The sequence below is a fragment of the Hibiscus syriacus genome, unplaced genomic scaffold, assembly GCF_006381635.1.
Source record: "Hibiscus syriacus cultivar Baekdansim isolate YM2019G1 unplaced genomic scaffold, ASM638163v2 tig00110295_pilon, whole genome shotgun sequence".
NCBI classification, from domain to species: Eukaryota; Viridiplantae; Streptophyta; class Magnoliopsida; order Malvales; family Malvaceae; genus Hibiscus; species Hibiscus syriacus.
Window position 1 is genome coordinate 248673 of NW_024062667.1, and position 13002 is coordinate 261674.

Below are 13002 nucleotides of genomic sequence, written 5' to 3' on the forward strand. Positions count from 1 at the left end.
TTTGTTTAATGGTAAACTACTCATATGATCACTCTTATTTTACAAGTGTTTACTTTTAATCGTTGAATTTAATAAAATTTAATGGTTGATGGCTTACAATATTTTGATCATTTATAGTATTTCTTTATAATATTTTAGTCATTGAAAAATTAAAATTGTGTCGAATCTATTGAGTGTCATTCGTGGTTAAAGGGAATATTCTTCCCTTTAGATATTCTGAGTTCGAGCCAATGTATATGTAGGATTTGTATGTCATATGTGTTGTCATAATATTATGAATGGCTACAAATACTAATGGCATATTATAACAAAAAAACACCTTTAATATTTGACAAAATAATCATTTTAATACCTATTATTGTTTTTGAAGACATGTTTATGTGAACTAAAATAACGACATGATAAATTATTATATCAACAAAATTTTAAAAAAAGAATAATATAAAAATAAAATTTTAGTATATCAATCTCAACCAATCAGATGATGACACGTGACATCATTTTAATTTGTTGTAAATTAAAAACTTGAAAATTTTACTTTTGATGAGAATCAAACCTATGTTTAGATAACCTCTATGTTATATTTTGGAAAGATGTTCAAGATATCTTAATTTAAAATCACTCGAACAAGTATAAGCTAGGTTCACATCGGAAAAACGATCAAGATTAGATGATTTGATCGTTTCTAAAAAAATATTTCTGAATCGTCTACCGATTAAGATAAATTATTTTCATATACGATATTTCCAACCTTATAATTCTGTTTATAACTGTAATGGTAGTGTTATTATACCGATCAGAGTAGTTCACCGACAAACAAATTTTTAATATCAGGATGAAAATGATTAATGTGTAAAATTGAATATTATATTTGTTATTATACCAATGTTAAAATTGCCACATTAATTAACGGGGAGCGAAGAAACGAAAAAGGTAATGATTATTTTGTAACTTTTTATAGTTAGATGATCAAAAGAAAAAAGTTGTCATAGTTTGATGATCATCTGTGTAGTTTTATTTAGAAAAGTTCACTATTATTATCCGGGGAGAAGAGTTTTCTTTCTTCTTAGTTTGTGACTTGCCGTCCATTTCAGTATTTTTTATTCACCTGAGAGTTTCTTTTCTGTCTGTTCATTTTTTTCTGGTAATTCTCTTCCCCTCCATAATTTAATGCTCGCCCTTTTCTGAAATAATTATCATATTTTCCCTTATTTTGCAATATGTTAGATCTCTTATTGTTCTCTTTCTCAGTTTATTAATTCAGTGCTGGAGTTTTTCTAAAGTAATTCCAATTTTTTTTATAACACACGGGACTGATAACTGCAGTTGCTGAACTTAAGGATGGATTCTTCGGCATCGCTGTTAAACAAACTCAAGGTGAAGGTTCCCGCTTTATGTACACATTTTCTTTCATAATCTGAGCTAGTTGTTTCTATTGAATAATTATATGAATAAGTGTTGAATCTCAGGCTGCTGAGCCATTTTTCTTGTTTGCGGGTCCCAATGTGATTGAATCTGAAGACCACATTCTAAGGATGGCTGGCCACATCAAGACTATCACTACCAAGCATGAATTTCTATTCTTTTCATTCCCTTTTATTTTTTTGAATCTTTGTGCAAAAATGCTTGAGATTGGCTATAGCAGAAATATACAAAGCTATGATCGTTTTTTTAAATGCCTGAATTAGATCTGTTGGTTTTCGGATTTTTGTAGACTTGGGTTGCCTTTGGTTTTCAAATCAAGCTTTGATAAAGCTAACCGAACATCCTCCAAATCATTTCGGGGTCCCGGAATGGCTGAAGGCTTGAAGGTTCTTTTCTTTTCTTTTCTTTTTTTGCTTTCTTACTATAACATGGCTGCTTTCCTTACATCGAATGATTGATGGTTGCTTTCTTTGTATTATTTCTGTGACTCTATGCACTGCTGCTACATCCATCTATATGATCTGCATGGTTTGTTTTTAAGTTTATTGTTGAACATAGGATGTATTTCTACATATGGTAGAGTTTGGGCTTTCCTGCTATTCTGTGTTAGAATTCTGGAACTGCAAGTACAATATATGGAGTGAGTCTAAAATTTGTGTAACTTTATCTTAGATACATTTACTTACGTTAAAATCTCTATTTATTTTTGGGTTACAGATCCTTGAGAAAGTTAAAGTAGCATACGACATTCCAATTGTAACTGATGTCCATGAAACTATTCAGGTATGAGGAAACATTGGAGGTCTTTCCATCTATATACAAACTTTATCATTTATTTTTAATCTATGTCCATGTCTTCATTTTGGACGCATGGAAAGTATGATTTCTTTGGATTATGATTTCAAAATATACTCTGTTTCCCGGATAGTATATACTTCAGCTGATGTGCCAATTATATTACCATGCATTGCTTGTGCAGATGATGAGAAGTGATGTGGCCAATGTACTAACGTACTCTCTTAGTTGGAAATCATAATTTCAGACTAAACGAACAAGCACTTATATGAATCATATACTGTTTAAAGTGATTGTTTGGAGAAATCAAAATTTCCATATCGGATTCCATTACTAACAACACTTTTTAATGTTTACGGAAAATGCTTTTTCATGTTGTTAGTCTAGGCATGAACAAAATATGACACGTCAAATTGGAAGTAAGCATACCATGCACCTGCACATCTTTTTCTGGGCAGCAATTATTTATTTTGTTCTTTCCATTTAATATATTGCCTGCATAACTATCAAATACCTGGTTCCTTTCAGTGTGAAGAAGTTGGAAAAGTTGCTGATGTGATTCAGATTCCTGCATTTCTATGTCGTCAGGTTAAGCTGATATTTATTGTTAACAGCACCCTTCCATGTTTAAGGGAAAAAAGTTATTGTTTACACTGGTATTTGGTTGACAATATTTAATCAATGTTTGTTTGACAGACGGATCTTCTAGTAGCAACAGCCAAGACTGGAAGAATTATCAATATAAAAAAAGGCCAGTTCTGTGCTCCTACTGTGAGTGTTCTGCTTTTTGTATTTTCAAAAATTTCAAATCGTGTTTTGAGTACAAATTCTCAAGTTTAAGTAAACTCTAGTCTTTTTGTAATTATACATGGATGTTATTTGTAATTATGCATAGTTGTAGGTTATGGTAAATTCTGCTGAGAAGATTAGATTGGCCGGGAATCCGAATGTGATGGTTTGTGAAAGAGGCACCATGTTTGGCTATAGTAAGTTTTTTCTGGACTTTCTGGAAAAAATGAAAGAAATCATTTTGGATCTATATTTGGGTTCTTTAGGGAAGGCATTTTTGGTTCATAACTTCATATTTAAATATATCGGGTGATTTTTGTGTTGTGTATGCACTCATGAAGTAAGCGGTAATATGGTAGTAGTACATAATGTTAGTGGATACTGGTTTTCAGAGCTTTCTATTAATTTTCAGAGACATTCTTCAAGAACTTGTTTAGAAAACAATAGTTCGCCGATCCTTTGATTTATTGAATGATGTTACTCCATTCAACCTAAAATTAACTGTTCATAGGTGGTAGTAGTGTACAACATGAATCTGTAACCACAACAGACTCTAGGCTAAATTTTGTATACCCTTGCTTATGTCTCTCCTCATATGTAGGCTGATAAATAATTGATATGAGTGGGCCTATAAACTAGACGTGAAAAAAGGCAACAAATAACATGGGCTTTGATACTATGTTAATCTTTCCAATACAGCTAGTTAGCTATAAGATAGAGAGGGCCGATCTCAGTATAATATGTTGTGTTGTCATGGGGACAAGGCATAGTCCAGGCTTTACAACCCTTATAATTCCCAAGGTGCATGCATCACAAGGTGGAAAAAAGTCACTTGCTTGAGTGAAGTAAGGTGCAAAAAGCCACTCACAATAGTTTTTTTAGAACAATTATACTTTTATAATAAGTAATTCAATTTTCATATTTAAAAATAATATTCTTTTTAAATACTTTTAAAATGTTAAATTTTTTTTTTGATAGAAGATTAGGCCTCATTAAAAAAACCCTTCTTACCCTCCCTGTTACGAAAATAACATGAAGGGCATTGGAAGGAGGAAAAAAGTGCCTATAATTTTATTAATCTGAAGAATAATACACTGCCATCCCTAACAACAACTTAATACCTTCCCACAACACATAAGACTTAAAAACCACCTTCTGCTGAAAAACCTTAACACTAATTACATAAGATTGGAAAACAAAATCCCTTCTGAACCGAAGGGAATCCACCCTCTAACATCCCACAAACAAAGCCAAAAATCAACCTATACCATCTTTAGCTAATCTATCCGCTTCCCAGTTGGCAGCCCTCAAGATAAGTCTTAACAAAATATCCTTCCCTTCCTTTAAAGAGACGATCTCCTTCACTAAGGATTGAAATATAGGGTTGCTTAATTCCGGATTATTGATCCACTTCATCGCGACACTTGAATCCGATTCTAAAATAATCCTTTGATTAAGAACCAAACCTGGATCATTAAGCAAGCTCAGCCCCCCCCTTTATCGCCAAAAGTTCTGCTAAAATCGGAGGACCACCCCTAACATTTTCAGAAAACCAGTGAATCAACACACCACTACTGTCCCTAATCAAACCTCCTATACCACCTTTAGTCCAGCCCTTCACCATTGCTCCATCAACATTGATCTTTAAGAAACCATCTGGAGGAGGAACCCAACAAGAAGGTTGGGATCTTCCTTTCTTCTGTCTATCAACCGAATCAGCAAGAGTAAGATCACCCACTAATGAGTCAAAAAGGATCTGCGTGTCAAAACTACCAGCAAACCAAGACATAATTCTAAAGCGAGCAATAAAGAACAACATCACCACATCCAACTTTTCCTTCTTAAAAATAACCTCATTCCTGCTTTTCCATATCGTCCACAATACGGCCCTTGGAATGAATTTCCAAATACAAGAATTCGGAAGTAGATCATCCCATTGAATAATACATTCTAATATGTTATTTGGAATACTCCAAGAAACGTTCCACAAATTTGAAAATCTGGCCCACAATCCCCAAGTTACCTCACACTGCAGGAAAAGATGTGAAACTGTTTCCCTAAAACTGCCACACAACGAACATAAGGGATCTTCAATCCCGACCACTCCACACTTCAACAATTCCTCCTTAATCGCCACTCTCTGATGAACAACTTGCCATACGAAGGTTTCAACCCGGGGAGGTGCTATCCCCACCCAAATATTTCTATCCCAAAAATCCCGATTCCTCTCAATATTGACTGACTCAAGGAAACACTTAATACAAGAATTAGTAGAGAAGCAACCCTCTCCATTCCCTAACCAAATCCAGCAGTCCTCCTCCTCATGAGACAATGAGATGTTATTCAAAATAGAAATCAGGTGTAACCATTGCTCAATCTCCCAGTCCACCAGATTCCTTCTCATTTGAATATCCCACACCCAGCTTGCAACATTATTCGCCCTAAACTCCACCACTTTACCCATTTTATTAATCGACAGAGCATACAGCCTAGGGAACAAATCTTTAAGAGGGACTTCTCCCAACCAAACATCATTCCAAAAAGTCACAGAGTGACCGTTACTAGCTTTCAACCGCAAATTATTCCTAATACAATCCCCAAACCCATCATTAGAAAAGAAGTTATTAATTACACCTCTCCAAATCCAAGAGGCACGAGCCGTCCAAGTATTCTCCAACATTTTGCAACTCGGGTCCAAGTTGTTCACATGACAAACCACCCTCTTCCACCAAGAATCCTTTTCAGAGGCAAACTTCCATACCCATTTACCCAACAATGCTCTGTTCAAAATTGCTAAGTTCGGGATCTCTAGACCCCCCAACTTTCTCGGCTTACTGACCACTTCCCAATTCACCCAATGTATGTTTCTTTTATCAGCCGAACCCCCCCATAAAAAAACAGCCATGATCGAGTTTAATTTCTGCAACACCGTAACTGGAATTCGAAATAATGAAAGGAAATAAGTAGGGAGAGAGCATAGCACAGCTTTGACCAGCACCACCCTTCCTGCTAACGCTAGAGAGTTTGCCTTCCAGCCAGTCAATTTATTATGAAATTTTTGCACGATTGGGGATGGGGGATTTTAGGCCAATTAGCCTTGGGGGAGGGCTATATAAAATTTTATCAAAGGTCTTAGCTAGAAGGTTCAGTTTGTGCATTAATGAAATAGTTAGTCCATCTCAATTTGCATTTATTCAAGGGAGGAGCATACTGGACTGTTCTTTTATAGCAAATGAAGGAATTGATTTTTGGAAGAAGAAAGGATTGAAGGGGGTGGTCTTCAAGGTGGATTTTAAGAGAGCATACGACTCAGTTGATTGGTCGGGGTTGTTGAAAATAATGGGTAAAATGGGGTTCGGAGAAAAATGGCGTTCTTGGATGTATCAGTGTATGTCAACTGCTTCTATTTCGGTTCTTGTGAATGGGACTCCTACGGAGAGAATTCATATGGAAAGAGGTCTTAGACAGGGCTATTCATTATCCCCTTTGCTGTTTAATTTGGGTGGGGAATTGTTACATTTGTTGCTAACTAAAGCAGTGGATATGGGGCTGTTTTCGGGTTTTGAGTTAGGAGTTCAGATCGTTCCTTCAAGCTATCGCATCTACAATTTGCGGATGACCTTATTATTTTTTCAAAAGCTTCAATTCGGGATTTGAAGAATGTCAGAAGGTTGCTTTTGATATATGAGTTATTGGTGGGATTGAAGATTAATCTTGTCAAGAGCAGAATTTTTGGCATCAATGTTGAGGAGGATGTGCTAGCCGATTGGTCTAAGGAAATTGGCTGCTCAATGGGTAACTTTCCAACGGAATACCTAGGCTTGCCTTTGGGGTCCAAGAGAAATTATGTTGTATTGTGGGAACCAATCGTGCAAAAATGTTAAATTTTAAAAAGCAAATCCTATGTTAATTACTAAATAAATCAGGTGTTGCTACATCTTAACACATGATAGGTCTAAGGCCATATGCTAACTAATATTTAATGGTGTTAAAGCTGGGTACCATAATGATAAAAGATTAATAGTATAGACACAATATTGAACCTTTTAAAAGTAGAAGTACCACATTGTGTAGGTCTTGTCTACAATTATTTTGGTTTAGGTTTGGATATATTCCGGTAGTCAGTCCATCCTTTTGTGCTTCGTAATTCTTAATTCTAATCATAGTTATATGAATGTGTTGATTGTATTTGTAATTGTAACTTGAAAAAAAATGTGGAAGTACCACATTGATTCTGGGGCTAACCCGTAATATTATTAAGGAACATGATTTGGGGAACATTATGGGAAAGGTGCAATCTCCCCTGCCTTGTCTCCAGCATGTTAAGTTTTGGAACTTCTAATGTATGGGAACTCATGGATTTATATTTCTTCATGCTCATCCACTTTTCAACGTTAATGCTTAAAATATTTATTTAGTTTCCCCCTTCTTTTGTGTTCTAATATCATTAATCAACCCTTCTTTCAGTGTATCAAAATTCTACTTTAATTCAAGCATAACATCACCTTTACTGAATATTCAAATCGAACTTTTTTATGCTTTGTTATTCTTGCTTACCCTTTTTGATTGATCTTACTGCATTTCTTTTGATTTACAGATGATTTGATTGTTGATCCACGTAATTTGGAGTGGATGAGGGAAGCAAATTGTCCTGTTGTAAGCATATAGTTTATGTTATGCAATTCTTGTTTCTTTCCTCCCTGAAAATATATAAATCATGCATTCAGATTCTCAGGGGCAGGCCGGGTTAACTATAGTCTATGGTGCTTGCTTCAGCTTTTGTTTTGTGTCTTCCAAGATACTGCCATACAGGGAAAAATATTTGCTAAATATACCAGATAACTATGATACACACACACATATGCATTTATTTGCAGCATGTCACTTCCTATTTTAGTATTGAAGATATCTTGCAAATGTGAAGTAGTTATCTGCAGCATGACTTAACCTTCCTGTGTATAACTTGAACAAATTTGTTCCTTTTTCATGTTTTTAATTGTTGGATTTCATAGTCTGATTCATATATTTCACTCCAGGTTGCAGATATCACACATTCATTGCAGCAGCCAGCTGGAAGAAAGGTTGGGATAATTTTGCATATGCCTTTTTGTTTCCAAAACTAGAATGCACTAGAGTGTTCTGTTCGTATGGCTATGGATGATGTTACTTGTTTACTTATATTTTGATGTTGTAAATGTTCTTCAATCAGGTTTTTTCAAGAAATTCGACAGAATGTCTTACCGATTTTGAATTAGGACATTTGACCATTGTTATTTTTCTTGTTAGCTTTTACCGTGAGGATAATCATCACGGGATACGGTAAGGGAAATATAATTTTAACCAAAATGGGTTTTGATAATAAATCTTCTTGTTTCATATTCATTTAATCTTTATTTTCTGGTGGGGGGGTCCATTATAGTTGGAACCACTCACTTTTGAATGTTGATACACCTGGAGCTGTCAGGGTCTAACATATTTCATAGGATCAATTAATTTCATTGTGAAATGGATAATATTGATGATAAGCTTCCTTACCTGCCGTTTCCCTTATGGTTATTATTCTTTTGTCCTTTTACTTGACCAAAAGGAAGGTCAGTTTCAAACCCATTTAATTGTGAGTGGAGAAAGCTCCAAAAATTACATTAATCTTCCTATATATTTTGCATTTTTGTGTTGCAATTCTGTCATTAAATATTGTGTGGCCAAAGCACCAAAAAGAAATACTTTTAACATATTAGGCTGAGAATTGATATTCTCTGGTAACCTTTCTTTGTCTTGGGTTATGCTAAATATGTTTGCTTGCAATAGTTGGTGTTCTTTATGATATAAGTTTTTTGATCCTCATTTGTCTCCCTTTTAGTTTATCGATTCATATGGCTTCTGAGTTTCATTTTTTTACCATGGTTACATTTTTGCTTTCTTATATAGTTGGATGGAGGAGGTGTAGCCAGTGGAGGCCTCCGTGAACTCGTACCATGCATTGCAAGGACCGCAGTTGCTGTTGGAGTGGATGGAATTTTCATGGAGGTATGTTTTCCTTGACTGCCTTGTGCAAAGCTGTAATATAAAGTAATTGAGAGGTTATAGCTGGAGTTTTGGGTTGGCTTTTACTCGAATTACAATTAACAGGCCTTGTCTTTTACAGTTTACTTTGATGCTTAAAATATCATGTGTGCAAAAAATACCTTCTCATATAGTTTCATGGAGATTGATTTTTGTTCTGGCATCTAAAAGTTTCTCTTTGATATATAGGTACATGATAATCCTTTGAATGCACCGGTTGATGGTCCAACTCAATGGGTGAGTTAAATTTATAATTTGCACTTGCTCAAATACTAGAAGATGGTGTCTTTAGGACAATCCACACAGGGAAGTTATATTATCAGACCTTATTATCAAGCTGAAATCTTATTAGAATATGTTTTGCTTGTTATGTGAGATAGCCACTGCGCCATTTGGAGGAACTGCTGGAAGAGCTAATTGCAATAGCTGTAAGTTCTTTTCCTATCATTGATGTGAATGGTTATGTCATAGTGTTCCCAACATTTGCATAGTAAATTTTTCTCTTGAGCAATTTGATTTTTTTTCTTCTTCATTCGAGTACAAGGAAGAAAACGACCTGTTTAAAATAGGCTGTGTTACAACATAAGAGTCCTACTAGGTTACTTCTTATCTAAACTCTTATCTTAATAAATATCTATCTTATCTCCTTAGTAGATAAACCTAATCATAAAATACAAATTTAATACAAAGTAAAATACACTTCTACACTCCGCCTCAAAGCTAGAGAGTATATATTATATAATCCCATCTTGGATATGAATCCATCAAAGTTAGTTCTTGGAAGAGCTTTGATGAGAATATCATCAAGTTGTAGTTCAGTAGGAACATAATTTAGTTTTACAGTCCCATTGTTGACTTTCCCATAGTTGCGGTCTACTAAGAATCGATGATAAATAAAGGGATGGAGTAAGATTAGCGGTTCCAGACCCAATAACTTTGGCTTTTGACCCATTGGCTAAAGTTACAGGCTGATAGACTTATGGTGATGAAAATCAGAAAGTAAACTGGGATTACAGTCCCATTGTTGACTTTCCCATAGTTGCGGTAGACTAAGAATCGATGATAAATAAAGAGATGGAGTAAGATTAGCGGTTCCAGACCCAATAACTTTTTCTGTTGACCATTTGGCTAAAGTTTCAGGGTGATAGACTTATGGTGATGAAAATCAGAAAGTAAACTGGGATTACAGTCCCATTGTTGACTTTCCCATAGTTGCGGCAGACTAAGAATCGATGATAAATAAAGGGGTGGAGTAAGATTAGCGGTTCCAGACCCAATAACTTTTGCTGTTGACCATTTGGCTAAAGTTACAGGGTGATAGACATATGGTGATGAAAATCAGAAAGTAAACTGGGATTACCTGTCATATGATCTGTAGCACCAGAATCAATGACCTATTTTGAAGAGGCAGAAACGAGACATTTTAGGGTTACTTGACTCAGTAAGAGCAGAAATAGGACCGGATGGATGTTTCATTGTTTCTTATAGTTGAATCAATTTGGTTCATCACTCTGCAGAGTTGTCAGACATACAAAAAATAATAGCAACAAAGATCCGATGGCTAAATAAGTATCGAACTAGGCTAGAACAACCGAAATCAGGCAGCCAAATAATACTAAACCAGTCCCCAAACTGAGACTAAACCGAAAGCATGAACCGACGACAGAGGTGTGGTTGAACTCAAGAAAGCGACATAGGCGGAAGAAAACAACACCGGAATACCATCCCACGCGCTCTCACGTGTTGGTGCCTGAAGGAGTGGCGAGAACTTGTGGCGGCACGTGTGGCTCACACGCTGGGAATCTGACGACCGGGTTCTGCGGTCTGGCTGATTGGCACACGGCGGACCTCTCAGTGTTGGCGGTGTCGAACAATGAGGCTCAAAAAACTTCCCTTTTGAATTTTGGCATTACCCCTCACCCCAAACAGGCCAGGAATTTTTTTTTTGATGAACAAGGAAAAAGATTCTTAAAATTTAATTTAGGGCTCTGATATCTTCTAAAATATTAAGAAGAGAATACTTTCATGTATTTTTATTCACCAACTTTATGGTTATATCTACAAATATAAAGGTACTATAATATGTAAAGTAATATCCTACATTAACTACATAATATAATACATTAAATACAATATATATTAACCCTAATATTTGGTCTATAAATCTGTAACAATGAAATTAAGTATAAATGGTGATATTTATCATTTCTTCAATTGATGTTTTCCAGAGGGTTAGCAAAGGGAAGCAACGCTTCGACATTGATCTCACACCATATTCGGATTAGCAAGTTTTCAAGAGTTGTCCAAGTGGGTAAGCAGGTAATTATTTTTTTCCATTCATAGCATTATTAGTGTTGTTTTATAGTATCGTTTTGCTAAAATCAAAGATGAAGACTCGACCTATGTTCCATTTTAGTACACAAGTACTTGACATCCCATTTTGGCGCGACTAATTGTGCATTATAATTTTCGTTCAATCGCTAACTTAATAATCACAATTAAACAGAAATGAAGAAGAATAAACACTGTTCTTCCTTGCTCTCTATCTTATTTAGGCATGTAAGGAGCTTCTTATTTTGCACAATTCCCTGCATTTTTTTGACCAAAAAAAGAAGTTAAAAGCAATAGAAACCGGGTATGCTCGGTGTTTACTCATAATTTAGAAGTTCCTTGTGCACACAAAGGGAATCAGAAGTACAATCTCCTATTTTTAACCAAGATCAGAAGGCTCTCCCTCTTTTTTGTTTTCTGTTTTGGTTTTTTCTTGTTCTCGAGTCTGTCTCTTTCCTGCTTCACTTCACTTGGTATGGCCAATCTATGGCACCCGCCGGTGATTTCATCATTCTTCTTTTGGTCTTATCTGTTCAGTCACTTATCACCTTACTCCCACAGCCAGAAACACTCAAATTTGGAAAGTGAAATCATTTTCTTCTTTTACTCTTTGGTTCACTTCAATTTTACACACATTATTAATGTGATATTCCTAAGAATGCTTAGTCGTATTAGGATTGTTGCTGCTATTCTCTAATTATGCACTGCTGATGTTCAAAGTTTCGATCTCTTCGTTTCGGATTTTCAGGTGATTGATTTCAGTCCAAGTATGTTTAGCTAGAAACAGGATGGACACTGAGAATGCGCCATTGTTATCTGGGAAATTAGCCCCAATTGCATGGAGCATTCAATGCTCAGACTTTCATACTCTATTTGTCTGCGGAGGAGCTTGTGAGTTGTTACCGCAAGTTTTCTTCTGTTGTGTGTATTGACTTAAATACCCCCTAGTATTATTTCTTTTTTAAAAATATCATGATTTATAAGTAAATTTATTAACATAATGTGAATAAGAGTATTATTCGCTTGCATACACATAATAATTATTGAAGTTTTAAATACTTTTTTCTTATATATATTATTAAAAAGGATTTTTAAAATGTTAAATTACATTGATCAATTCGGTACATGGTCTTCAAAAATTCTTAATTTTTATATTTTAAATTAATTAATTATACATAAAATAATTTTAAATTTTATATTAGGGGGTAAACTTTTAAAATTTTAGGAATGGACAAACTTATAAATTTTATTGGGAGACAAAAATAGATTTTCAATAGAAAAAACATAAAAAAATATTTAAAATATATGAAAATTTTAAATTTTCAAGTGACAACTATCCTCACTTACTTTGTGGGTCTATCTCTATTTTAGTGGTGTAGGAGTTATTTTCCTTTCAAATTATAATGGTGGAGAAGTAAAGGAAGAAGAGAAAGTATATATTTTTTATTTCTATGATTATCATATGGAGATTATAAATCAGACCAAGATAAGATCAATGTTTTATTTTGATTTTTATTGATTTCGAGAAAAATCAAACTAAAAATGAGAAAAAAATATTTTAGAATTAGTTACGTCATAAATGATGGCTAGCAACAAACG

At 34.7% G+C, this 13002-nt stretch overlaps 1 protein-coding gene across 1 annotated transcript; it reads left to right on the top strand.

Annotated features, from left to right (window-relative positions):
• The first annotated feature begins 1203 nt into the window (after positions 1–1203).
• Positions 1204–12356, top strand: LOC120116447 (2-dehydro-3-deoxyphosphooctonate aldolase 1-like). The gene is made up of 14 exons (XM_039136949.1): positions 1204–1377; positions 1470–1567; positions 1715–1811; positions 2143–2208; positions 2749–2808; positions 2917–2991; positions 3122–3206; positions 7607–7665; positions 8046–8090; positions 8938–9036; positions 9262–9309; positions 9453–9500; positions 11301–11391; positions 12152–12356. The coding sequence occupies exons 1-13, from the start codon at positions 1342–1344 to the stop codon at positions 11355–11357; spliced, it is 873 nt and encodes a 290-aa protein (XP_038992880.1). The 5' UTR covers positions 1204–1341; the 3' UTR covers positions 11358–11391; positions 12152–12356.
• Positions 12357–13002: the final 646 nt, after the last annotated feature.